Source organism: Salvelinus namaycush, chromosome 38 (assembly GCF_016432855.1).
Source record: "Salvelinus namaycush isolate Seneca chromosome 38, SaNama_1.0, whole genome shotgun sequence".
Lineage (NCBI taxonomy): Eukaryota > Metazoa > Chordata > Actinopteri > Salmoniformes > Salmonidae > Salvelinus > Salvelinus namaycush.
Window position 1 is genome coordinate 5,623,811 of NC_052344.1, and position 27,025 is coordinate 5,650,835.

General features: G+C 45.1%; 1 protein-coding gene across 1 annotated transcript in view; it reads right to left on the reverse strand.

Annotated features, from left to right (window-relative positions):
• Nucleotides 1-27,025, reverse strand: part of LOC120031797 (dedicator of cytokinesis protein 4-like) — a 163,008-nt gene that overhangs the window by 36,805 nt on the left and 99,178 nt on the right. The window contains exons 17-35 of the mRNA XM_038977616.1: nt 22,094-22,218; nt 21,256-21,418; nt 17,477-17,583; nt 15,504-15,657; nt 14,351-14,448; nt 14,033-14,116; nt 13,166-13,266; nt 9,223-9,304; nt 8,705-8,875; nt 3,977-4,169; nt 3,454-3,581; nt 2,569-2,703; nt 1,884-1,982; nt 1,498-1,592; nt 1,297-1,372; nt 1,087-1,187; nt 903-961; nt 604-752; nt 325-410 (exon numbers count right to left, since the gene is read on the reverse strand). Coding sequence (XP_038833544.1) covers nt 325-410; nt 604-752; nt 903-961; nt 1,087-1,187; nt 1,297-1,372; nt 1,498-1,592; nt 1,884-1,982; nt 2,569-2,703; nt 3,454-3,581; nt 3,977-4,169; nt 8,705-8,875; nt 9,223-9,304; nt 13,166-13,266; nt 14,033-14,116; nt 14,351-14,448; nt 15,504-15,657; nt 17,477-17,583; nt 21,256-21,418; nt 22,094-22,218 — 2,206 coding nt within the window. The remainder of the gene's footprint in view (nt 1-324; nt 411-603; nt 753-902; nt 962-1,086; nt 1,188-1,296; nt 1,373-1,497; nt 1,593-1,883; nt 1,983-2,568; nt 2,704-3,453; nt 3,582-3,976; nt 4,170-8,704; nt 8,876-9,222; nt 9,305-13,165; nt 13,267-14,032; nt 14,117-14,350; nt 14,449-15,503; nt 15,658-17,476; nt 17,584-21,255; nt 21,419-22,093; nt 22,219-27,025) is intronic.

Sequence of the window (27,025 nt, forward strand, 5' to 3'; positions counted from 1 at the left end):
GTGCGATAGAGAGAGAATTGCACAAACACCGCACAGACCAACAAAAAACAAAACACTCACACACACACAAGCACTACAGCACAAAGCATGCAAGGTGACGGGACCAACCTGAGCACACGGACAAGGAGATCTCAGAGAGGAGGCGTGAAGGACTATGGATATGAGAGGAGGTGCTTGTCTGGAGAACTCCCAAAACACTTCCCTTTTTCCCACCCCACATACATCCCTCCATCCCGTCACGAGTCCTCTTACACACGGACAAACTGATCCGGGTACTGACGTTTACAGTACGGCATGACCGCATGCGCCTTCCCCCTGACTCACATGCTGTTGAAGAGCTCTCTGTACGTCTCGTCCCCTTTGCCTTCCGACATCAGACCGTCCAGTTTGTCGATCAGCTTGGCCTCCACCTGACGAGAGAACAGATTGATTGCGTAATCAATCGAGATCAATACACGGATGCCACCGCCGGGTACAGTGGGTAACGGTCTGGTGGGACTGCAATATCCATAAAGTGCCGCCGGGACGTGCTAGTGCTGGTCCTGGCCAGTCCAGTACCAGAGCTATATGAACGGCATAAATACGGACGGCTCTGTCCATTACCTGTTTGAAGTTTCCGCTCCTCCTCTGCTCCCAGTCCATCATGTCGTGGAAGATGGGGATCATGACGTTCCTCAGGTCAGGCTGGGGAACCAGGGTCACCTCCAGGAACGGACCTATCATCGCCGGGATGAAGTTCAACTTGTGCTCACCTGGAGAGAGAGAGGGGAGAGAGCAGGAGAGGGAGCGATGGAGAGAGCAGGAGAGGGCGAGAGAGGGAGATCAACTACGTTCCTCTGAGAGACGAGCAAGAATCCAACGAAGTGACACAGAAGGAGAACGAGAATGTGGCTGCATCGTACCCAAGTTCTGCCACATGCTGTAGATCTCACAACCCATCATCACCCTCATGTCCCCGTACCTGTACAACGAGGTGACACACAGCGCCAGGTCACAACAGCGCCGAAGCCAGCGTGTGAAAAGTGGAGAAAGTTAGTGAGTGTGCACGTAGAACGTTTGTGGCGCGCACGCAGAGACGAGACTTACTTCTCCAGTACCCTCTTCCTCTTGGAGGGAGAGAAGGACTCTAGTTGAAGACAGGGCTGGTTGATGAAGATGACGGACAGATAGAAGTACGAGTCCCACACCTAGGGAGGACGCATTAAACCACATTACAGCATGTCAATAACATGCTTTTTTCACGTTGTTTTTTGTTTTTTAACAAAGAAAGACAAAGTGGAAGTCAGCAGCTCTTACCTTGTAGTCAAACTTGTCATTGAGGAAGTTCTTCCTCAGAGCATCAGAGAGGTACAGGACTGTTGTTATGATTACACTGGGGGGGGGGAGTGGACAACAATATTATGTCGATAAACCAAACTATAAGCAGGTGTCAGCTAATAATGAGTAACTATGGAGGGAAACCATTTTGAATCAAGTATGTGGGAAAAGGGGTCTTACTTGTTGGTGACCAACCGCATGACAGTCCAATCTTTCGGGAACATCTCCGGCCGAATCAGAATGCGGAAAACGGTGAAAATCTGCAAGAGGAAGTCCTGAGAAACAGAAAAAGGAGCACACTACGTTTACTTTGTTTAACAGCAATTGCCATTCAGCACATCACCAAACTGTGAATCAAAAGTAATGTATTCAGAGTGGGAGTGCATTTATGATATCCATAGTGTTCAATGAATTCCTTCCTATTACTGTGAACTTAGTAACCCCTCTCTCTCCATCGAACCTCTTCCTCAACCCCTGGCATGACTGTTCCTCATTAAGCACACACACACTCCTGCTACTGACTATGACACACAAGCTGAGTGTTGTGTGTGAGTGTGTAGCCTTACCCTCAGGTCATCTTTGCTGGTGAAGGCCTGCAGGAGCTGCTGGTAATGTTTATCACTCATCTGTCTGAGGAGAGCCAGCAGGCACGCCACAAACTCCCCCTGTAGACAGAGAGAGAGAGAGAGAGAGAGAGACACACGGAGACACGGAGACAGAGAGAGAAATGTAGAGAGAGACAGAGAGAGAAATGGAGAGACAGAGAGAGAAATGTAGAGAGAGACAGAGAGAGAAATGGAGAGACAGAGAGAGAGAGACAGAGAGAGACAGAGACAGAGAGAGACAGAGACAGCGAGACAGAGAGACAGAGAGACAGACAGAGACAGAGAGAGAGAGAAACAGCTTTTAACATCTGGGACATTGGCCACATATACTATATCTAACAATGAGAGAGATGGAAGACCATGTATCTCAATGCAAGACCTGTAAATACTACAGTCAGTACAGGCTGGGAGAGAAATAAAGTGGTTATTTTCAACTTTTTTAGGTGGTTTGACATTTGGCAAAATGTGAAATGGAAATGTAAGAGAATGGTTCTCTCTGAACTCGGCTGTGGTTAAGAGCAGGACAGAAGTACAGCTCTTTTTGACCACAAATGCAGTTTCAATCAGTGACCTTAAAACCTCATGCTATATTTAGAATGACTAGCAGTTAGACACACACACACACACAGAACACACACACACTGACCGTGATGTCCTGGAACTGCAGTCTCATATTGGTCCCGGCTGGTTGTGGCCTGTTAGTGATCTCAAGGATGGTCCTCATCAGTACAACCAGCAGACTGTCCACTATCAGATCCACCTCCTCAGAAACCACCGGCTCCTAGGGACACACACAAGTTCATATTAACTTTCACACAGGTACATAATCATGCCTGAAGTTTGCATGTGTACACACACACGCACATTACCCATACAGACAGTATGAAAACATACGGGACACAAAAAGATAGACCACTAGCCAATACTTAAACAAATTGGACACACATTAGTGTGGGTGTGTGTGTGTGTGTGTGTGTCAGACTGGCTGCTCCTGCTGTCACTTCATCTTAGCCATGTTCACAGCCCGGTCTCTCAGAGTGTGTGCGTGTGTGTGTGACTAGCTGCTTCTCAGCCAAACAGGCCAGCACCATGTCAAGGTCAGGACGAGACTTAACACGATCACAGGGACAAACTGCCACATCCACACTTTCATGTTTCATTGATGGATTCCAATTGGATTGGATTGTTTATTTGTTCTGGCACCTAGCTATCTGTTTACTTCATTACTTGATCAATGAACCAGATTTATTGGACTCTAATGTCAGTCTGGCAGGTTTTGCTAGTTTGTTTTAAAACGCCACGCAAACAAACAAAGCGGTGTTCAGATCACAATACACATTGTTGTCATCAAATATCCAAGGGAACCATAACATTTATCAGCAATGCCTTTTGAGCTATTAACAGTGAGTTAGGTAACCTCGATCTCAAATCGTGCACAATTTGTCGTCCGCCCATGACTAAACGTGAGGTGGCCGCCTAAAAGACTACACTACCCATGGTGCTCTGCTGTAGCTGTACTCACGGTGGCGACAGAGTCGTACTTCCTGACGAGAGAGAGCATGCTGGTGAGGATACGGGCACACATCACCAGGTCTCTCTGCTCCTGCATGTGGGCCTGCAACAGACGCAACACCACCGGGAGCAGGATGCACCTCGACTCTGGAATGCACACAAGTACACACACTTGAACATGAAAAAATACACACACACACACTCACAGACACACGGACACAAAATTACTAGCATGTATGTTCTGCTCAAACACCTGTTTTTAAATGTTTATTCCTCTCTTGGGTGTGATTTTAACCCCTACCCTTGCCTCTGAGCAAGCAGCAAATAAAATGTTACCACGGATATTTGTGTGAGTATATAATTATCATTAACTACAATTAACTGGCAAGTGCGCCTGTGTAGGTATGTAATTACTAGCAATTGTGCATAATCATGTGTACGCGATATGTGTGTTTGTGTGTGTGCGTACATAACCCCCAAATGTTTGCTTGTGAGTGTTGTGTAAGTTATTAAATATTGTGTGTGTGTGCGTGCGTTCCTACCTGTGTTGGTGTACAGCTGGCTCTCCACGGTCTTGGCGATACAATGTAGCTTGACGGCTTCCAGGGGGCACTCAGCGTGAGCGGTGGCGGGCAGGCTGCCCAGCGTCTCCCTGACGAAGCCTGCCACCTCCCTCACAGTGAAGATCTTCAGCAGCTCCCCGTACACCGCAGGGAACGTCCTCAGGAACACCGCCTGGGAATACACAGACATAAACAGACACTGTATAAATATACAGTGGCTTGCGAAAGTATTCACCCCCCTTTGACATTTTTCCTATTTTGTTGCCTTACAACCTGGAATTAAAATGGATTTTGGGGGGGTTTGTATCATTTGATTTACACAACATGCCTACCACTTTGAAGATGCAAAATATAATAAGACCAAAAAAAATGAAAACTTGAGCATGCATAACTATTCACCCCCCCAAAGTCAATACTTTGTAGAGCCACCTTTTGCAGCAGTTACAGCTCTAAGTCTCTTGGGGGATGTCTCTATAAGCTTGGCACATCTAGCCACTGGGATTTTTCCCATTCTTCAAGGCAAAACTGCTCCAGGTCCTTCAAGTTGGATGGGTTCCGCTGGTGTACAACAATCTTTAAGTCATACCACAGATTCTCAATTGGGTTGAGGTGTGGTCTTTGACTAGGCCATTCCAAGACATTGAAATGTTTCCCCTTAAACCACTCAAGTTTTGCTTTAGCAGTCGGCTTAGGGTCATTGTCCTGCTGGAAGTTGAACCTCTGTCCCAGTCTCAAATCTCTGGAAGACTGAAACAGGTTTCCTGCAAGAATTTCCCTGTATTTAGCACCATCCATCATTCCTTCAATTCTGACCAGTTTCCCAGTCTCTGCCGATGAAAAACATCTCCACAGCATGATGCTGCCACCACCATGCTTCACTGTGGGGATGGTGTTTTCAGGGTGATGAGAGGTGTTGGATTTGCACCATAGCGTTTTCCTTGATGGCCAAAAAGCTCAATTTAGTCTCATCTAACCAGAGTACCTTCTTCCATATGTTTGGGGAGATTTTCTGGCCACTCTTCCGTAAAGCCCAGCTCTGTGGAGTGTTCGGCTTAAAGTGGTCCTATGGACAGATACTCAAATCTCCGCTGTGGAGCTTTCCAGCTCCTTAAGGGTTATGGTGCTCCGTGGGATGTCCCTGACCTGTTTGGAGAGCTCCTTGATCTTCATGGTGTCGCTTGCTTGGTGGTGCCCCTTGCTTACTGGTGTTGCAGACTCTGGGGCCTTTCAGAACAGGTGTATATATACTGAGATCATGTGATAGATCATGTGACACTTAAATAAAGTCCACCTGTGTGCAATCTAACTAATCAGGTGACTTCTGAAGGTAATTGGTTGCAACAGATCTTATTTAGGGGCTTCATAGCAAAGGGGGTGAATACATACGCACGCAACACTTTTCCGTCCAATTTTTCTTTTTTTTCATTTCACTTCACCAATTTGGACTATTTTGTGTATGTCCATTACATGAAATCCAAATAAAAATCAAATTAAATTACAGGTTGTAATGCAACCTAGGAAAAACGCCAAGGGGACGAATAATTTTGCAAGGCACAGTAGCTATCTAACAGTATGTAGTACAGGTTTCTACCGAAAGTGACTTACGGTTAACACATAAGCTTCTTTATAGTCAGTATACTGTATGTGCCTTATGATAAAATGTTACTCAAACCATATACAGTTATGTGTAGGACCCCAACACACTTATCTAGGAGGCTTTTACCTAAAGTCATCAACAGTTACAGTAACAAATAGGATACTGTATATTCAGTAAATGTGGCCCATGAGAAATCAAACCAATCATAACCAATGCTTCAACCGATACAGTCTAGGACCCCAACACACACAGCAGAACGTCTATTCTATGCCTGTACAGAAACACAATTCCACGACAGTATAATATAAGTTATATCTTGATATCCCTTATCTCTAACCTACAGTGCCTTCAGAAAGCATTCCTACCCCTTGACTCAATCCACATTGTGTTGTGTTATAACCCACCAGATAGCATATGAACGTGTCATAAGCAATGGCAAAATGTGTAGAATTGAGACTGGGTTTTTGTGGGTACTATTTAATGAAGCTGAGGACTTGTGAGGCGTCTGTTTCTCAAACTAGACACTAATGTACTTGTCCTCTTGCTCAGTTGTGCACCGGGGCCTCCTCTTTCTATTCTGGCCAGTTTGTTCTGTGAAGGGAGTAGTACACAGCGTTGTGCGAGATCTTCAGTTTCTTGGCAATTTCTCGCATAGAATAGCCTTAATTTCTCAGAACAAGAATAGATTGACGAGTTTCAGAAGAAAGGTCTTTGTTTCTGGCCATTTTGAGCCTGTAATCGAACCCACAAATGCTGATGCCCCAGATACTCAACTAGTCTAAAGAAGGCCAGTTTTAATTGCTTCTTTAATCAGTACAACAGTTTTCATCTGTGCTAACATAATTGCAAAAGGGTTTTCTAATTATCAATTAGCCTTTTTAAAATGATAAACTTGGATTAGCTAACATTGGATTAGCTAACATAACATACCAGGACTTTGCTGATAATGGACCTCTGTACGCCTATGTAGATATTCCATAAAAAATCTGCCACTTATAGCTACAATAGTCATTTACAAAATTAACAATGTCTACACTGTATTTCTGATCAATTTGATGTTATTTTAATTGACAAAAAATGTGCTTTTCTTTCAAAAACAAGGAAAATTTGAAGTGACCCCAAACTTTTCAACGGTAGTGTATATGCAAAGGTATGTGGACACGCCTTCAAATTAGTGTATATGGCTGTTTCAGCCACACCCGTTGCTGACAGGTGTATAACATCGAGCACACAGCCATGCAATCGCCATAGACAAACATTGGCAGTAGAATGGCCTTACTGAAGAGCTCAGTGACTTTCAACGCGGCACCGTCATAGGAAGCCAGCTTTCCAACAAGTCAGTTCATCAAATTTCTGCCTTGCTATAGCTGACCCCGTGAACTGTAAGTGCCGTTATTGTGAAGTGAAAAAGTTTAGGAGCAACAATGGCTCAGCTGTGAAGTGGTAGGCCACACAAGCTCACAGAATGTGAGTGCTGAAGCCCGTAGCGCGTAAAAAATTCTGTCCTCGGTTGCAAATGTGTAGTGTAGCATGAGAAGAGCTTTAAAATATATATATATTTTTTTATCTCTGCCCCATGGCAAATGTGTAGAATTGAAGGTAATTAGATGTAAAACTGCTAAATAAATCTCATCCTAATGGCAAAATTGGAATTTACATTTATGCTGATCTCCAATCCCAAACCACTGGCCTTAATGGAGAGTTTGCCATGTAGGCAGCATTCATTAATGCCTCCAACACACCTAATCCAGAGGTGCCATCAACAGCAGCACAGTGTAATACAGGACGAGGGGGAGGGGGCGGAAGGCGCCAGATTAACATGGATTAGGAGTGGCCTGACCTGCATTCTCCTATAGCCATTGTTCTGTTCTGTTGTAGATCAAGATTACAATAGCTCAGCAATCAGCCATTTGTTTTACTGGATTGTGCTAAGAGGTGCACACTGTTACTGTTACTGTTCTGACAGAGAGCCTCTGTGTCTAGTTAAAATGATTTCCCGGCGGCACTGGAAGGGAGGACAGGTGGAGCAGCATGATGACACCAGGGCGTAATAACAACCCACACAAGGTGAAAATAACAGTGCAGTGTGTGGTGAGGATCTCCAGCAGAGAGTGAGAGCCAGAGTGAATGGTCACTCACGCAACAGGGTGAACAGACAGACTGACGGGCCAGGTCATTATCAGCTGGGTTCATTAGGGTGGGCTGCTGTGGGAGTTTACACAGCTAAGTGTGCAGTAAACACACACACACACACACACACACCCCAGTGGCTTATATCTTAGTGTGCAACCATGAATTAGACCCACACATTATCTGTGGAGGGCCCAAGGGTGAGACAGGCTGGAGGCCACTGGGGAGAGATGATTATTAGAGAGAGCAGGGACACACACACACATATAATGTATTACTGTAGATTAGGATCTCGAGGATTTGGGGGAAGGAGGACAAGGTCTCTGGTGTATAATAAGCACATAAGCACACACACACCCTCATACTACCGTGTGTGTCTGTACAAACAAAGACATCAGCTGAAGACGGAGACACGCAGACACGTGAAGACACACACGCTACACTGTGTGCAATTCAGATTATTTGTGGGTGTGTTTAGCAGCTTTGTTTTAGTCTTCCTGGAGAGCAGTTCAGCCTGGTTTGTTGCTGTGCAGCCCCCCAAGACAAAGTATGAATTACAAAGTATCTCCAGGGCTTATTATCTGCGTGAAATTCAATTAAAAACATTTTCTTACAAATCAAACTGAATTAAGTGGGATTGCTTATTGCTTGAAACATAACACACACACACACACACACACACACACACACACACACACACACACACACACACACACACACACACACACACACACACACACACACACACACACACACACACACACACACACACACACACACACAGAGAGAAGCCTGCCACCTGCTGTTATTGCCCATCGCAAATAAAGCAAGCCAGACCAGGATGCAATGCTGATGACCTCTGTGCTCTCTATCAATCATGTGGGGCATGTTTCATGTCTGCACTGCGTCAAGCCACTGTGTCAGTATCAGGTGCACACACACACACACACCGTCACAAAAACACACACACACCGACACACCTGTGTCTGCGTGACGGGGCTGGTGATCTTGTTCTCCTGGGACAGGAAGAAGCGGATGGACATGAAGAGCTCGTGGACGCAGCAGCGGAACTCCTCCTCGCTCTGACCCCCCGTGGCGAGGGCGAAGAGACGCCGGGACTGGATGATGTACTTAAAGATGTACTCAGTGGCCTGGGGGGGGGGGAACATAAAGAAACACCCAGTTACTCCCTGATAACATCACTCATCCACCATAACGCTAGACAACACTGGTATTAAAACATAAATGGGGAAACATATTAGTGTCGTTGAATGTGGGTCCCTGCAATTATGTGTGCTACTAGGCCCATTAAAAGTAACGTGTTACGGAAATGTTGAACACCCAAGGTGTAGTATTTCCACTTTTGAAACTGCATGCAGTAACAATATGAGAGAGAAGTGGCGAAAAGAGACTAATGAACGATACAGAGATATCCTCAACACACGCTGAAGAGGATGTGTGTGTGTGTGTGTGTGTGCGTTCAGGAGCACACACTCACCTTGAGGACCTGCTGAATGTGATCTTGGTGCTCAGCGTCTATGATGCGATCCACGTACCACTTCAGTACTTTGATCAGGTCCCTGCGAGAGAGAAAAACAGACACGCACACACACGTCTAGCATCAACTACTGAACTCGACCTTTCTCTGCGGATCACAACGCATTTCCACCAACAATCCCAAGCATCCACCTACACATCCCAGAGGCACAACACACAAAGAACGCCTTGGTGTGGCGCGAGTGAACGCTTTATAGCGCATGTCAAATATTTGCGTATGATACACCCATATTGTTAAAAATGTATGGCGATGGTGTTCATCAACAACGTCTAAGGCTGAACAACCTTCGATCGTGTTCTGTTTATTCGACCAAAAAGATATAGAACCCAAGGGTTGGTTTATAAAACGTCTGTGTGTGGCTGTGCAATGGTGCGATCACAATATTTTCAAATTCACACTGTGTAGTGTACTAACACTAATGGCCAGGTTTGAGAGAGCACACCCTTACAGATAATTGAACAAAATCATCAGAGACAGTATGAGTACAAGCAAAGGGGAAATGGTGGAGAGAGCACTGTAATTTCCACGGAACGAACATCTGTGTGGGAGATGTGTCGCCTGCTTTTCTGTGATTGGACTGTGATCGCAGGTTGATTGGTTTTTTGGGTACATAGCGTACTGAAGAGACAGCCACCATTTTGTTGGACATAATCAGCCAATAAAGTGTACAATCTTATTTCTATTACTGAATTGATACACTACATGGTCAAAAGTATGTGGACACCTGCTCGACGTACAGCTCATTCCAAAATCACGAGCATTAATATGGAGTCGGTCCCCCCTTTTGCTGCGATAACAGCCTCCACTCTTCTGGGAAGGCGTTCCACTAGACGCCGGAACATTGCTGCAGAGATTTGCTTCCATTCAGCCACAACAGCATTAGTGAGGTCGGGCACTGATGTTGGGCGACTAGGGCTGGCTCGCAGTCGGCGTTCCAATTCATTCCAAAGGTGTTCGATGGGGTCGAGGTCAAGGCTCTGTGCAGGCCAGTCAAGTTCTTCTACAACGATATCGACAAACAATTTCTATATGGACCTTGTTTTGTGTACGGGGGCATTGTCATGCTGAAACAGGAAAGGGCCTTCGCCAAACTGTTGCCACAAAGTTGGAAGCGCAGAATTGTCTAGAATGTCATTGTGTTGTAGCATTAAAATGTCCCTTCACTGGAACTAAGGGGCCTAGCCCAAACCATGTAAAACAGCCCCAGACCATTCTTCCTCCTCCACCAAACTTTACAGTTGGCACAATGTAGTCGAGCAGGTAGCGTTCTCCTGGCATCCGCCAAACCTAGATTCGTCCGTCAGACTGCGAGATAGGGAAGCGTGATTCATCACTTCAGAGAACGCGTTTCCACTGCTCCAGAATCCAATGGCGGTGAGCTTTACACCACTCCAGCCGACGCTTGGCATTGTGGATGGTGATCTTAGGCTTGTGTGGCTGCTCGTCCATGGAAACCCATTTCATGAAGCTCCCAACGAACAGTTGCAACCGAGGACAGACAATTTTTTACGCGCTACGGGCTTCAGCACTCACATTCTGTGAGCTTGTGTGGCCTACCACTTCACAGCTGAGTCATTGTTGCTCCTAGACGTTTCCACTTCACAATAACAGCACTTACAGTTCACCGGGTCAGCTATAGCAGGGCAGAAATTTGACGAACTGACTTGTTGGAAAGGTGGCATCCTATGACGGTGCCACATTGAAAGTCACTGAGCTCTTCAGTAAGGCCATTCTACTGCCAATGTTAGTCTATGGCGATTGCATGGCTGTGTGCTCAATTTTATACACCTGTCAGCAACGGGTGTGGCTGAAACAGCCATATACACTAATTTGAAGGCGTGTCCACATACCTTTGCATATACACTACCGTTCAAAGGTTTGGGGTCACTTCAAATTTTCCTTGTTTTTGAAAGAAAAGCAAATTTTTTGTCAATTAAAATAACATCAAATTGATCAGAAATACAGTGTAGACATTGTTAATTTTGTAAATGACTATTGTAGCTATAAGTGGCAGATTTTTTATGGAATATCTACATAGGCGTACAGAGGCCCATTATCAGCAACCATTAGTCCGGTGTTCCAATGGCACGTTATGTTAGCTAATCCAAGTTTATCATTTTAAAAAGGCTAATTGATAATTAGAAAACCCTTTTGCAATTATGTTAGCACAGATGAAAACTGTTGTACTGATTAAAGAAGCAATAAAACTGGCCTTCTTTAGACTAGTTGAGTATCTGGGGCATCAGCATTTGTGGGTTCGATTACAGGCTCAAAATAGCCAGAAACAAAGACCTTTCTTCTGAAACTCATCAATCTATTCTTGTTCTGAGAAATTAAGGCTATTCCATGCGAGAAATTGCCAAGAAACTGAAGATCTCGCACAACGCTGTGTACTACTCCCTTCATAGAACAGCGCAAACTGGCTGTAACCAGAATAGAAAGAGGAGGCCCCGGTGCACAACTGAGCAAGAAGACAAGTACATTAGAGTGTCTAGTTTGAGAAACAGACGCCTCACAAGTCCTCAGCTACATTAAATAGTACCCACAAAAACCCAGTCTCAACATCAACAGTGAAGAGCGACACCGGGATGCTGGCCTTCTAGGCAGAGTTGCAAAGAAAAAGCCATATCTCAGACTGGCCAATAAAAAGAAAAGATTAAGATGGGCAAAAGAACACAGACACGGGACAGAGGAAGATTGGTAAAAAGTGTTATGCACAGACAAATCTAAGTTTGAGGTGTTTCGGATCACAAAGAAGAACATTCGTGTGATGCAGAAAAATTAAAAGATGCTGGAGGAGTGCTTGACGCCATCTGTCAAGCATGGTGGAGGCAATGTGATGGTCTGGGGGTGCTTTGGTGGTGGTAAAGTGGGAGATTTTTACAGTGAGCCAGTTTCCTCCTACAACCGGACAATGACCCAAAGCACAGCTCCAAACTATGGAATAATTATTTAGGAATGAAGCAGTCAGCTGGTATTCTGTCTATGATGGAGTGGCCAGCACAGTCACCGGATCTCAACCCTATTGAGCTGTTGTCGGAGCAGCTTGACCGTATGGTACGTAAGACATGCCCATCAAGCCAATCCAACTTGTGGGAGGTGCTGCAGGAAGCATGGGGGGAAATCTCTTCAGATTACCTCAACAAATTGACAACTAGAAAACCAAAGGTCTGCAGGGCTGTAATTGCTGCAAACGGAGGATTCTTTGACAAAAGCAACGTTTGAAGGACACAATTATTATTTCAATTAAAAATCATTATTTCTAACCTGGTCAACGTCTTGACCATATTTCCTATTCATTTTGCAACTCATTTCATGTATGTTTCCATGGAAAACAAGGACATTTCTAAGTGACCCAAAACTTTTAAACGGTAGTGTATAGTGTACATACAGTATTATATCCTACTGAAGTCACTGAACAACTCAACTAAACCACCGTAGACTATGAGTCTAGAGGCAGGCAACACTCTCTCTCTCTAAATGAGGGTGAGTTTATTGAGTTTATTTTAGGTAAGGAAGAGGTGAGAGCTTTAGCTGTGAGCCTGACAGGAGAGGGGTGTTGGTGAGAAATGAGCAGTGTGAGCTCTTAGCAGGTAGTGTGTGCAGAACAGTGTGAGTTTGAGGCGACAGCACAGCGTCTGTGGAACAGTGAGTGTATATGGCAGGAAGTGTGTGCTTGCCGGGCCAAATCAATGTGAGACATTGAGGACACATGATCCTAATTATAATCTTCGAAACAGGTGGCGCCGCAGGTGACTCGTTCACACCACGGAAACAACTTTACCGCCTACCATTATTACCAGGTAGTATACTGTAGGTCCTACCATAGGATAACCATAAAACAACCATAATACACCCTAGGAGGATAAAGAGAGAAACACACCTGTAAGACAAGGCTCCAGCAAAATGACTCTCGATGTAGGTATCCATGACGGGTTTGAAATGATGGAACTTGCTGTCCTGTAGCAGATTAATGATGTGGACCTGAAAGAGGAAGGGAAATAACTCCGTCACATACCGCTTTATGCTGTCCACAAAATGCAACGCTCTTTATTTAGCCAACAACGAACGCCATTGTAAACAAGAATTTGTTCTTAACTGACTTGCCTAGTTAAATAAAGGTTAAATTAAAAAAGATATATACATATTTATTCAACCTAACCTCCTATGTGACACACACTGGCCTAGTTGTCCCGATTCATCTTGCAATCACAAAGGCAGTTTGATTGCCTCACTTTCACCCATGATAAAGAAGAACAGAGCAGAGATGAGTGAATGAGTGAGTAAGTGAGTGGAGTGAGTGAGAGTGAGTGAAAGTGAGTGAGTGATTGACTGGACCAAGTCAATTGCAAGCAGACCAATCCCTCAGCTCTATATTAGAGTGATGCAACATGACTGGACTGGGATTGATCAACGAAGGCTGTGAAGCGTTACAGTATTAAGCCCATCCATTGGCTCAAGCTTCCAGTGTGTCTGTGTGTCTGTGTTTACCATGCATCATTGCACTTTTTCTCTCTGACCCCAGTAAGCCACTATTGGACACAGGCCTTCTTCTCTAACGAGGCTTGGTCTACTTCCCAACTCATGCGCACGCACACACACAATTAGTTCTGCCGTCATGACATCCCAATCCTGGCTCCAACCAGCATTCAAACCAGCAGTGTGTAGAATCAACTAACGATTTAGCTGTCAGGGAGAGAGAAAACAATATGCTAGGAAATAGAAGACCACAGAAGCAGTAGCCACTTACCAGGCAGTCAAACACCTTCAGCCCATACCTCTGGGAACTCTCGTCCAAGATCCCAAAGAGCGTATCAAGTGTGTCCTGTAAAAACTGGTGAGGGAGAGATAGAGCGATAGATGTACATGAGTGAATATCTATGAGATCATGTGGATGACAATCATATGATACATCTATCAAACACGTCTTGAACACATTTCTCTTTTGAAGATGGGCAGACTTTTATAAGTAAATCACAAAAAGGCCAATCTAAAACAGGACATTGTTTGAGTGACGTGATCCTGAACCAATCAGGGTGAAGATAGAGGCCCCGGGGAAGGGCGGTACCTTGACTATCTCAGAGCCATCGATCTCTTTCAGCTTTAACAGGCTGTCATTGATCCTCTCTGGGTGGGCTCTCCACTTCAGCAGGTCTAACATGTCACCTACAGAGACACATGAAGAGAAACAACCACCGTTACTAACTAAGGTTGTCCATGATGTGAGAGACTGTTGACTCTTGGTTCCTAGACACAGACACAGACACAGACACAGACACACCCCCACAGAGAGAAACATACAGATGTAGGATCTTAATTTGATCCAGTTTGCTACAGCAGGAAAATTCTCAGCAACAAAAGTGATCAAATTAAGACTCTACATCTGCACAGTAGCCTGGGTTTCTGCATAAAATGGCAACTTGCCGTTGTCTTGTCAAACAATATCATGGCAAGGCAATGAAGAAGCGTTATTGAATACACTACTCTGAGTATGCGTACAGAGAAACAACTTTGCATCACTATTTGGAAAAACCAGAACATTTCTGTCAAAGCAATGTGAGGGCGTATGGTTTAAGCACTATAATTTATTTACTGAAGTTCCTTCTGGGGAAAAAAACAATGAAATTATATTCTATTTAAAAGATATAAAAAGACAACACATTTACATTCAAACAATCCACAAATTCAAAATAATGACGACATCTCATAATGTAGCGAGCTTTAAAAGACATAAAGCAATTCTCCCAGTGTTAAAACCCCCAGACGATATGAATAAAATATCCAGGTTGAAGAATAAAGGACTCAGTCTCCACCTGCACTTCTGAAGGTGTCTGCAAAATGCTGTCAGTCTAGATGTGAGGAACTACCTGCATTTCCCCAGACAATAACCTAGATATATTCCTTGCACAATGTCTCTACTCACTATGTGCAGCTCACATTTCAGAATCTTTACACTGAGTGGTAGACTGTTTGAGAATTCAGCAATACTACAGTAATATTCAAGGCAAGACAACGACTCCGGACGAGTCAGAAACAGACCGGTTATCACTATCTAGACTGTAGGATTACACTTCACACTAGTAAGTGATCTGTCGCTGGATAATAGATCCATAGAAAGTTGGAGCAGGCCTACTGTGGTGTGGGAAAGGTGTCGTTCTACTGGTTCGGGTGTAAGTCTACCGTGCAGATGCAAGCTCTAGTACTTTGACTTCCCCTCTTACCATTCTGTGTGAGTTTAGTGGAGCAGAGGAAGGACGTGATCCAAAAGGATTCCTTGGTGCCTTTCACAGCCTGGTTGTTGCCGGGCAGATTGGCTTTGGAGAAGGGCAGTTTGAGGTAGCAGCTAGAGTCCTGGAGGTTAGCGTTCTCCTCACACTGAAAGGAGCAGAGATGCAGTAGTGGGTTAGAGCCACTACAGGAGATTGGAGAAAAAGGCTAAAGTATTACGCTATTTGGTTCATTACTTAACTGCATTCTCAAACATTAAGGAGTTTGTTCCACTACAATATGCTGCTTCCATACACCCCGGAAAGTGCTCATGGTGGGATTTAATATATTATTATTATTATCACCATCATTCAAACAACTACAGTATATTTATTTCAATTAAATATTGCAAAGGGCTGGTGACACTATAAAGTGAGCACTGTGTATTTTACAATTCTCTAACTTAAAATTATTTTAGCCATGCTTTCTAATGTATCGGCACAGATTGGAAAGTATTTTGAAGCTAGTGTTTAAATGTGTTCTGACTAACAGTTCAGGCAGGCTATTCCCACTCTGATGCTTACACGTGGTTAGTGCTGAATCCCTCTTCCCCATTTTGGCGATGAGGAACTAGGCCACGTCAATTTCTTTCAGCTTTTTGTCCTGACTTCCATCTGACAGTGAGTGGATTTTTTACGCCAATGGAAAACAACACAAGAAGATTCTCTCTTAAGCGGCATCAAATGCAATTCCCCTAAAATCCTACAGAGAACCGGCTGTCTCAGGTAATAGCACATCAAAGATCCACAAAAGGGGAGACACATGTAAGCACTTCAAAGCGCAAGGCTCCAAAAGCAGCTGTATTTGTTATGAATTATAGCACTTTACGCATCTGAAGCCAGGCCAAGGTGTTCTTAATCTCTCTGTTTCTCCTGCGTTAGGGGAAATGACCTGTCAGCAGTGGGAGTCTTCTTAATGAGGTGGTGAGCAGGACTAGGAAAGGGCAGCGGGGTCAACCTGCAGAGAGCCAAGCCCAGAACCACAGGGAGGGAGTGGCCGCATAATGGCTCCTCCCACTGTCTCAACTCCTCTGTTCTCTCCCTGTATGACTGTCTAACTAAGATGGGTCTAGACAACCTATAACCTGTGTCTCTCTACAGTACCTTGGATTATATTGTCTCTCTTTCAGGCCAAAACCTCTTTACCCCTGCCTGTGTATCTTTCTCTGTCTCAGAATAGTCCAGACTATCCACAACCTGTGCATGCTCTCTTACCCTGCCTTAGGTGCTAACTAGCCCTGCCTGTCTCTCAGAACAGTTCCTTGCTAGCCTGCAGCGAACTATTGTGTGCTCTGTAACCTCTGTCTCTGCAGCTTATGCTCCCTAGCCCTGTCTAGCTCAACCGGCAATTACTCAGAGCTACACCCCAAAACAGGCCCCGTAGCGCAGAGCTGTGTTTAATTGGCTATGCCTGAGGGTTGGTTTAGCTGCTGTTTGCTTTGGACAGGCCATGTGTTAAGTGGAGAGCTTACTGGGGAAGCAATGAAAACCAGCTGGGGTGGCAAGCGCCTGTTTATGACAGAGTATAAGCTGGAAAAGTCTCAACGGGAAATAGCAGTGTGAGCATGTGATGTGTGTGTGTGTGCGTTTGTGCTTACAGAAAATACCCACCCACCCAGCACACACACACACTCCACCAATGTCTCACGGTTATTGGACATCACATAAACAGATATTACTCATCATCCTGCTAGCCTGCTCATTGCTGAAGCTGAAGCTAGCCTTCACTGTCGAGCCACAATCAATAATAATACCAAGACCGTATTATTACAGTGTTTTCTCTCAAGGTCTCAAAGAGATTTGCATTAAACAGTATGGATCGACTCGTCCGCCACTAATGTGGAACGCCTGCCTAAGTGACGACTATCACGGTAGACGGGTGAGAAATGATTGCGTGTGAGCGTGCGTGTACAGCGGGACTCCAGTACCTTATGAATGATGAGCTCATGGGTGCCGTCCGGCAGTGTCCGTCCGTCCTCCTGCATCAGATGAACGAAGGAGTAGCCAAACAGCTTCTTCTCCCCTTTGTCTTTCGCTGTGGAACACCGCACACATCCAACGTCACTATCCCGGAAACACACCGTCGCTGATACTCTCTGCTACTCTACGATCAGACAGCTATACTATAGAGCACTAGACTGTGCAGTTATGCATCACAGGTGGCTGGTGGCACCTTAATTGGGGATGACGGCGTTACAGCAATGGCTGGGAATGGAATTAATTCCATTTACTCCACTCCAGCCATTATTATGAGCCATCCTCCCCTCACCAGACTCATGTGTTATTCATCCATTCAACCTGAAAGCTCGAATCTCTATTTTAAGAGCCGTGGAAGAAGGGAGGGAAAATGGCACCTTTAAGGTAGCAGGTTGAAAAACGACACTTATGAGTCATAGTTCTGTAGAGGCTGCAGTATGCCCATGAGGGCAGCCTTGTGTCAGAGCAGGAGGTGGACATCACATGAGAAGTGTTCCTCAGTGTCGTGGGAGAGGGTGACATACCGAGACTCGCTCAACTTCAGGCCTGGAAGAGGATTATGAGGAGATTGAGACACAGGCCCTTTTTACACTGACGAAAGTTGAAGGAGATTCGAGACGTACCGGAAAAAAATCCAGAGAATAGACTAATTACTGTCATGTAAAGCTGTGAAGTGCTCACGTCTAGCTAGCTAGCACTCACTGCTTTTGTCTTGAAGCTAAAATGTAATGAGTGTACGGACAATCATTTTATTTATGTATTATTGTCTACACATGCTTGTGAATTGTTGCATTATTCAAGAGTGTAATATTGTTAAGATGAACACATATTTCTTGCATACCCTTACAAAAAAAGATTGCAGTCAGAGTGCAGTATAAATGCAGTCATTCTGCAATTACTGCGTCCAAAATGCCACAGTCGGCTGAAGTTGCAGCACTTTCACTGCTGTTTCAAAACTGCAACGTTGTTTTGTAATGGTAGTTTAATAGTTTGTTGTTAACATGCTTACTGGCTAGCGGCTACACTATAGGCTGGGATATTGGGATATTTACGGTCAATTTTAAGCTGCAATGCAAGAATGTCTGTTGCCAAGCCCCCAAACTCTCTCTCTGCAACAACAACGCCCCAAAGGCTGGCAAAAGGCGTATAGCGGAGTCACACTGTACTGTACCGTTGCACCCTCCCTGCATACCTCATAAGCTTACAATAACATGACCGTCCGTTGCTAATGTCAATTGAAAAGTTAACGTACATATTATGTCAATTGAAATCACATCGTGGTGCCTCTGCTGCAACTCTCTTGAATCTAAATAAGCCCACAGATCTCTGTAAATGTCTCCCCTGACCTCTGACCCAACTGTGACCTCTGACCTTACGGCTTCTGCCCCACACAGTGTCGCCAATTTAGCGACTATGGTCGCTATATTTTTGCGAGTTTTCAGACAGGCAGAGAAGCACAAGGGGAGGGGGTGTGCGGTGGGTGAAAACACTACATCAGATGCCGCAGCAAGGAAATTGGTGCGGTGACATCGTCGTGGCAACGGCAAAACGTCACCTAGCGACAGATCAAGGAGCAAATAGCGGCTCGCACTGATGAATAGTTGTCAACACTGGCCCCAGTCTCAACAGATAGCCGTTACCATAGAAACAAAGTAGAACCTCTAAAACTGCAATCACCGGAGCCACCACCAAATGGAAGATATTGGTGTTAGATGTGTGTGAGACACGGTGGTGGTGGTGTGGGTAAAGTTGTTGTGTGTTGTAATGTTCTTGACTTGCGCTTCAGTTGTGCATGCCGTCTGTTCTCTTGGCAGGTTAGCCTCGACAGTGGGCTCAAAGAGCACCTAACAAACATTAAACACTCCACACCCATAATATCACTGGCTGTGCTTCAGGATCATCGCAAGCTAAAGTTCCTTTAGAGAGATAGAGTCAGCCGTAATAACCCAATATCAACTGAACAGGCCTCCAAGCTCTACAGGGCCACAGAGCACATCAACACTTAGCGTGAGAGAGTATGTTATCCCCAAATCACACATAAGAGGAGTCATGACTGGCTTGATATTAGTCTCATAATACAAAACATGTACACTACCGTTCAAAGGTTTGGGGTCACTTAGAAAATGTCCTTGTTAATATTATAAATGACTATTGTAGCTGGAAACGGCAGATTTTTTTATGGAATATCTACATAGGCGTACAGAGGCCCATTATCAGCAACCATCACTCCTGTGTTCCAATGGCACGTTGTGTTAGCTAATCCAAGTTAATCATTTTAAAAGGCTAATTGATCATTAGAAAACCCTTTTGCAATTATGTTAGCACAGCTGAAAACCGTTGTCTTGATTAAAGAAGCAATAAAACTGGCCTTCTATAGACTATTTGAGTATCTGGAGCATCAACATTTGTGGGTTCGATTACAGGCTCAAAATGGCCAGAAACAAAGACTTTCTTCTGAAAATCGGCAGTCTATTCTTGTTCTGAGAAATGAAGACTACTCCATGCGAGAGATTTCCAAGAAACGGAAGATCTCGTACAACGCTGTGCACTACTCCCCTACTACACAGAACAGCGCAAACTTGCTCTAACCAGAATGGAAAGAGGAGTGGGAGGCCCCGGTGCACAACTGAGCAAGAAGACAAGTACATTAGAGTGTCTAGTTTGAGAAACAGATGCCTCACAAGTCATAAACTGGCAGCTTCATTAAATAGTACCCACAAAACACCAGTCTCAACGTCAACAGTGAAGAGGTGACTCCGGGATGCTGACCTTCTAGGCAGAGTTGCCAAGAAAAAGCCATATGTCAGACTAGCTAATAATAAGAAAAGATTAAGATGGGCAAATTAACACAGACACTGGACAGAGGAATCTAAGTTTGAGGTGTTCGGATCACAAAGAATAACATTAGTGAGACGCAGAAAAAAATGTAATATGCTGGAGGAGTGCTTGACGCCATCTGTCAAGCATGGTGGAGGCAATGTGATGGTCTGGGGGTGCTTTGGTGGTGGTAAAGTGGGAGATTTGTACAGGCTAAAAGGGATCTTGAAGGCTATCACTCCATTTTGCAACGCCATGCCATACCATGTGGACAGCACTTAATTGGAGCCAGTTTCCTCCTACAACCGGACAATGACCCAAAGCACAGCTCCAAACTATGCAATAACTATTTAGGGAAGAAGCAGTCAGCTGGTATTCTGTTTATGATGGAGTGGCCAGCACAGTCACTGTATCTTAACCCTAATGAGCTGTTGTGGGAACAGCTTGACCGTATGGTACGTAAGAAGTGCCCATCAAGTGCCCACCAATCCAACTTGTGGGAGGTGCTGCAGGAAGCATGGGGTGAAATCTCTTCAGATTACCTCAACAAATTGACAACTAGAATGCCAAAGGTCTGCAAGGCTGTAATTGCTGCAAATTGAGGATTCTTTGACGAAAGCAAAGTTTGAAGGACACAATTATTATTTCAATTAAAAATCATTATTTATAACCTTGTCAACGTCTTGACCATATTTCCTATTCATTTTGCAACTAATTTCATGCATGTTTCCATGGAAAACAAGGACATTTCTAAGTGACCAAAAACTTTTGAACAGTAGTGTATATAGTAATATTGGAGTACACACACACACACAGAGACAGACAACCAGAAAAACGCACACACACACACGCATCCCTCTTCTCCCACACTCACAATACATTATCCCAGAGTAGTGGTGGAGTAGTGTCTTACTGGAGCAGTGTCTGAACTCAAAGCGGACGTGCGAGCCCCTGAACATGTCCACAGGGATGGGTAGTTTGATCTGCTCAGCCCAGCGGGGACTGTTGTTGTGGTAGAGCACAAAGGAGTGGTACACATCCCCACCTGGCTCCCCTGAACCAGCCGCTACATAACTCTGGAGGAGAGAGAGAACAGGAGAGAGGAAGGACAGTAGCGAGGGTTGAGAGAAAGAGGGGAGGAAAAAGAGAGGGGAGAGAAAAGAGGGAGTGAGGAGAGAGAGGAGAGATGGAGAGAGAGGGGAGAGGAAAGAGAGGAGGGGTAGATACGAGAGGGCAGAGGGGAGAGGAGAGAGTGGGGAGAGAGGGGTGTTAATAGGCAGTGGAGATGAAAGCAAGAGATGGCGAGAGGAGGAGGGAGATTGCAGGACACACACACACGGTTTACTGGACCTGTGACGCACAGCACTCTCTGCCTCTCGCTCTGGCGGAGTGAGTGACAGGGTTGCATGCAGAGGAGAGCTCTACCAGCAGCAGAATCAAATCTATTTTCTGTATATGGCAGCAGCATCCTGTCTGATCAGGAAACCACAGTGTTTTGCAGAGAAAACGAGTACCCCACCAATGACCAACACTCATCCTCATCTCACAGCTGGCTGAGGCAGATACATAAATCACACAATCAGACGTGCCCATATAGGCCTTCAACATTAGACAACAGCCTCATTCAGTCTGATTGAACCAGGTTACTACAGTAGAGCTACGAGAATTGAAAGCACAATCATGGCTGTAATATGAAAAAGTTAATTTGCTAAAAGTAATGAATGTAGTAATTAAGGAATGTATCATCTTACCTTCATGACCTGGCCTTCGATGTCCAGCACATAGACCGTGATCTCCACGTTCCTGGCAACGCTCTTCCCTCCTTTCTCAAACTCTCCTTTCTCCAGCGTCATGTACAGGTCATTTCTCATCTCTCCTGCAGGAGAGTGAACAGAGTAGGTCAAATAGCAAGAAGGAAAGAACTTCTTGCTCATACACTCTGTAAACCTAAGCAACACTGCAGCATGCAGTGCCTGGTTCTTTTCAGCGGTTGAAATAACAGACACAATCATATAGTGTTTGATTGATTATATTTTAATGTCAAAAAATATCTGTCATTTGCTTCATTCTACAGCTAGAGGACTCCTGATATTTCCAGGAGTGAGAAGTATACTTGCTTTGTCTGTTGTGGTCTAGTACTGTCTTTTTGCTAGCTAGGGCCATCTACTTTAAGTGCTACCCAGTGGCCTACTTGGTGTGTGAAGTGCTGACTGCTATTAACTTTCAGATGATTGTTGACACATCAACCAGGATCAAGGGGTAGATCAATTTGTGACTTGTTTTTGTAATCAGTGGCAGTATTGGAGGGGGAGTGGTTTCATCTCTCCTAGGCAATCAGCAATAAGTACAGGGAGGTGTACTCTCCACCCCCTGCTAGTCAAGTAGCAATTATTGTTTTTTCAGAGGCAGCTGTAAGCGACGGTCGTGTCATTGGCGGTTTTGTCACAAAACTAAGACCGTCGCCGAAACAAAGTTGTTCGAGGAAGGCTCCACACCACTCTCTCACCTCTCCCGATAGGCTTTACAGACGCTTCCCACCCCTTGGCTGCAACCGTTCTAATTTTAGTGTATACTGCGCAAACATCCCATGTGGAATTCTGTGTTCTCTGGCACACGTTTAGAACTGCGGACAAGAACGCAGAGTTCATCTCAGCTTATGCTGCCCTTCAATCCCTTGACCTTTTGGCCCTGACGGAGACATGCATCACCCCAGAGAACACTGCTAATCCCGATGCACTTCCTTCATCTGACTAGGTTTTCTCTCATAAATGGATATGTTCTCTTTTCTCCCTCTCTGTCACCTGTCCATCTCCTCATTTGAATTCCATGCTGTCACTGTCACTTGTCTACTCAAGCTTAACATTATTGTCATCTATCGCCCACCAGGTGCCCTTGGAGAGTTCCTCAATGAGCTTGACATCTTGATAAGCTCATTTCCTGACAATGGCTCACCGGCTCTTCGTACTTGGCAACTTCAACCTCCCAACATCTTCTTTCGATTCATTACTTTCCAACTCTCTCTTTCCCTCCTTGCCTCTTTTCACCTCACCCTTTTGCAATCCCCTCCAACAAGGCAGGCAATATGCTTGACCTCATCTTTACTAGAGGCTGTTTGCCTACTAATCTCACTGCAACCCCTATCCAGGTCTCTGATCACTACTTTGCTTCCTTTTCTGTCTCCTTTCCTCCAACCCTAACCGCTCAGCCCCTACCCAGATGCTCATGCACTGTCACAATCTTAACTCTCTCACCTCTTCTATCCTATCATCCTTCTCCCTCCTGTCTCCTGATTCTGCATCTTCAACCCTACTCTCCTCCCTTTCCACATCCTATGACTCGCACTGTCCCTTCTCCTCCCGGCCAGGTCGGCCCTCCCCTCCTTCTCCGTGGCTGAGTGACTCATTGCGAGCGTACAGAACAGGGATGAGGGCAGCTGAGCAAAAATGGCACAAAACTAAACTTCAAGAGGACCTATCATCCTTTCACTCCCTCATCTCTGCCTTCTCTTCCTATGTATTCCTCTGTAAGTGGCCAAAGCCACTTTCAATTTCAAGCTTCTGCCTCTAACCCTAGGAAACTCTTTTCTACCTTCTCCTCCCTCCTTAATCCTCCATCCCCTCCCTCTCTGCGGACTATTTTGTCAACCACTTTGAAAAAAGGTTGACTACATCCACTACTCATTCACTCAGCCTATTGAGTCCACTGGTTTCAATCACACAGAACTACCCCTATGCCTTGAACTCTTTCTCCCCTCTCTCTCCAGATGATATCATGTAACTAGTGAGGTCTGGCCGCCCGACAACCAGCCCGCTCGACCCCATCCCCTCCTCCCTTCTCCAGACCATCTCTGGAGACCTTCTCCCATTCCTCACTTCCCTCATCAACTCATCCCTGACCACTGGCTGTGTCCCCTCTAATTTCAAAATGGCCCGAGTTGCTCCCCTCCTTAAGAAACCAACACTCGACTCATCTGACGTCGAAAACTATAGACCTGTATCCCTTTTTTTATTTGATTTCCAAAACAATTGAGCGTGCTGTCTCTGATCAACTTTCTTGTTATTTCTCTCAGAACGATCTTCTTGATCCCAACCAGTCAGGCTTCAATACGAGTCACTTAACCGAGACTGCTCTTCTCTGTGTCACGGAGGCTGTCCTCACTGCCAAAGCTGACTCTCTCTCCTAGATCTATCCGCTGCCTTCGACACTGTGAACCATCAAATCCTCCTCTCCACCCTCTCAGGGCTTGGCGTTTTAGGCACTGCACACTCTTGGATTGCATCCTACCTTGCGACGTGGAGAGGATCTGTGTCTGCATTCCATACTCTCACTACTGGCGTCCCCCAGGGCTCGGTTCCAAGCCCTCTCCTCTTCTCTCTATACACCAAGTCACTCGGCTCCGCAAGAAGGGAAGGCTTGCCCGCTCATCACAGTTGACACTTTTGCCCTTCCATAGTGCAAAGAACCTTCGCGTGAAACTGGACAACACCCTGTCATTCTCTGCAAACATCAAAGCAGTGACCTGCTCCTGCAGGTTCATGCTCTGCAACATCTGTAGAGTACAACCCTAACTCACACAGGAAGCAGCGCAGGTCCTAATCCAGGCACTTGTCCGTTCCCGTCTGGACTACTGCAACTCTCTGTTGGCTGGGCTTCCCCCCGTTGCCATCAAACCCCTACAACTTATCCAGAACGCTGCAGCCCACCTGGTTTTCAACATTCCCACGTTCTCTCGTGTCACCCCGCCCCTCCTCAGTTGAAGCTTGTATCCACTACAAGACCATGGGGCTTACCTACGGAACAGCAAGAGGAACTGCTCCTCCCTACCTTCAGGTTATGCTCAAACCCTACAACTCAACCCGAGCACTCCGTTCTGCAACCTCAGGTCTCTTGTACCTCCCACTCCTACGGGAGGGCAGCTCCCTCAGTCCAGTCCAAGCTCTTCTCTGTCCTGGCACCCCAATGGTGGAACCAGCTTCCCCCTGAAGCTAGGACAGCAGGGTCCCTGCCCATCTTCCAGAAAACATCTGAAACCCTACCTCTTCAAACAGTATCTTAAATAATCCTCCTTGTCACCGCGACCCCCCCCCCCCCCCCAAATATAACCTTAATCAGCACTTGCACTTATTGAGGAAAAATGTATGTAAATGTCATTTACATTTTACGTAAATACACATAAATGTTAGAGTTAAATGTCAGTACAGAGTTAAATAAGTTAAGGAGAAAAGTCTGTTCATAACTATCAGCAAAGAGGAGAACAATGCATTGACACATCACACTGTCAGCAAGGATAGGGTGACCTCCTCACCCCATTGACAGACATGGAAGTGACAGGGACTGACACAGGGTCGGCACAGGGCACAGATCTGTTTTCAGGGCAGACTGGTCGGAGGGTTCTGAATCTGAACATTCCACAAAAACAACTTCCCAAAGGCTGGCAAAAGGCGTATAGCTGAGTCACACTGGACTGTACAGCGACACCCTCCCTGCATACTTCATAAGCTTACAATAACATGTAAAATATGACTGAAATAAATCAATGCGTTCTTCCAAAGGCATGGTTTTCACTTGCGCCTGCACTTTCAGACACGTTTACGTTGCACTTTCCGGCGTGTGTGGGGCTTAGGAAGTAGAACGGACGTACAGTCACAGTACGACATTACGGCTAAGCAACTACACCATTAAAGATGGCAGGTGCTTCCTGCAGTATGACTCAAGACGGGTGACATCGATGCCATGTGACTACACAAACACACACAGTCGTCTAGTGGTAACACATTAATGTGCTATTCCATCACCTCACCAGACGCTCTTAATTCCATCCTCACTTACATTCTGATCTGCTGGGAAGTGTTAGTATTTTGATGCTGTACATAGATAACTGAACTATCTGAGCCAGTGAGAAGTGTTAGTATTTTGATGCTGTACATAGATAACTGAACTATCTGAGCCAGTGAGAAGTGTTAGTATGTTGATGCTGTACATAGATAACTGAACTATCTGAGCCAGTGAGAAGTGTTAGTATGTTGATGCTGTACATAGATAACTGAACTATCTGAGCCAGTGAGAAGTGTTAGTATTTTGATGCTGTACATAGACAACTGAACTATCTGAGCCAGTGAGAAGTGTTAGTATGTTGATGCTGTACATAGATAACTGAACTATCTGAGCCAGTGAGAAGTGTTAGTATGTTGATGCTGTACATAGATAACTGAACTATCTGAGCCAGTGAGAAGTGTTAGTATGTTGATGCTGTACATAGATAACTGAACTATCTGAGCCAGTGAGAAGTGTTAGTATTTTGATGCTGTACATAGATAACTGAACTATCTGAGCCAGTGAGAAGTGTTAGTATTTTGATGCTGTACATAGATAACTGAACTATCTGAGCCAGTGAGAAGTGTTAGTATTTTGATGCTGTACATAGATAACTGAACTATCTGAGCCAGTGAGAAGTGTTAGTATGTTGATGCTGTACATAGATAACTGAACTATCTGAGCCAGTGAGAAGTGTTAGTATTTTGATGCTGTACATAGATAACTGAACTATCTGAGCCAGTGAGAAGTGTTAGTATTTTGATGCTGTACATAGATAACTGAACTATCTGAGCCAGTGAGAAGTGTTAGTATTTTGATGCTGTACATAGATAACTGAACTATCTGAGCCAGTGAGAAGTGTTAGTATG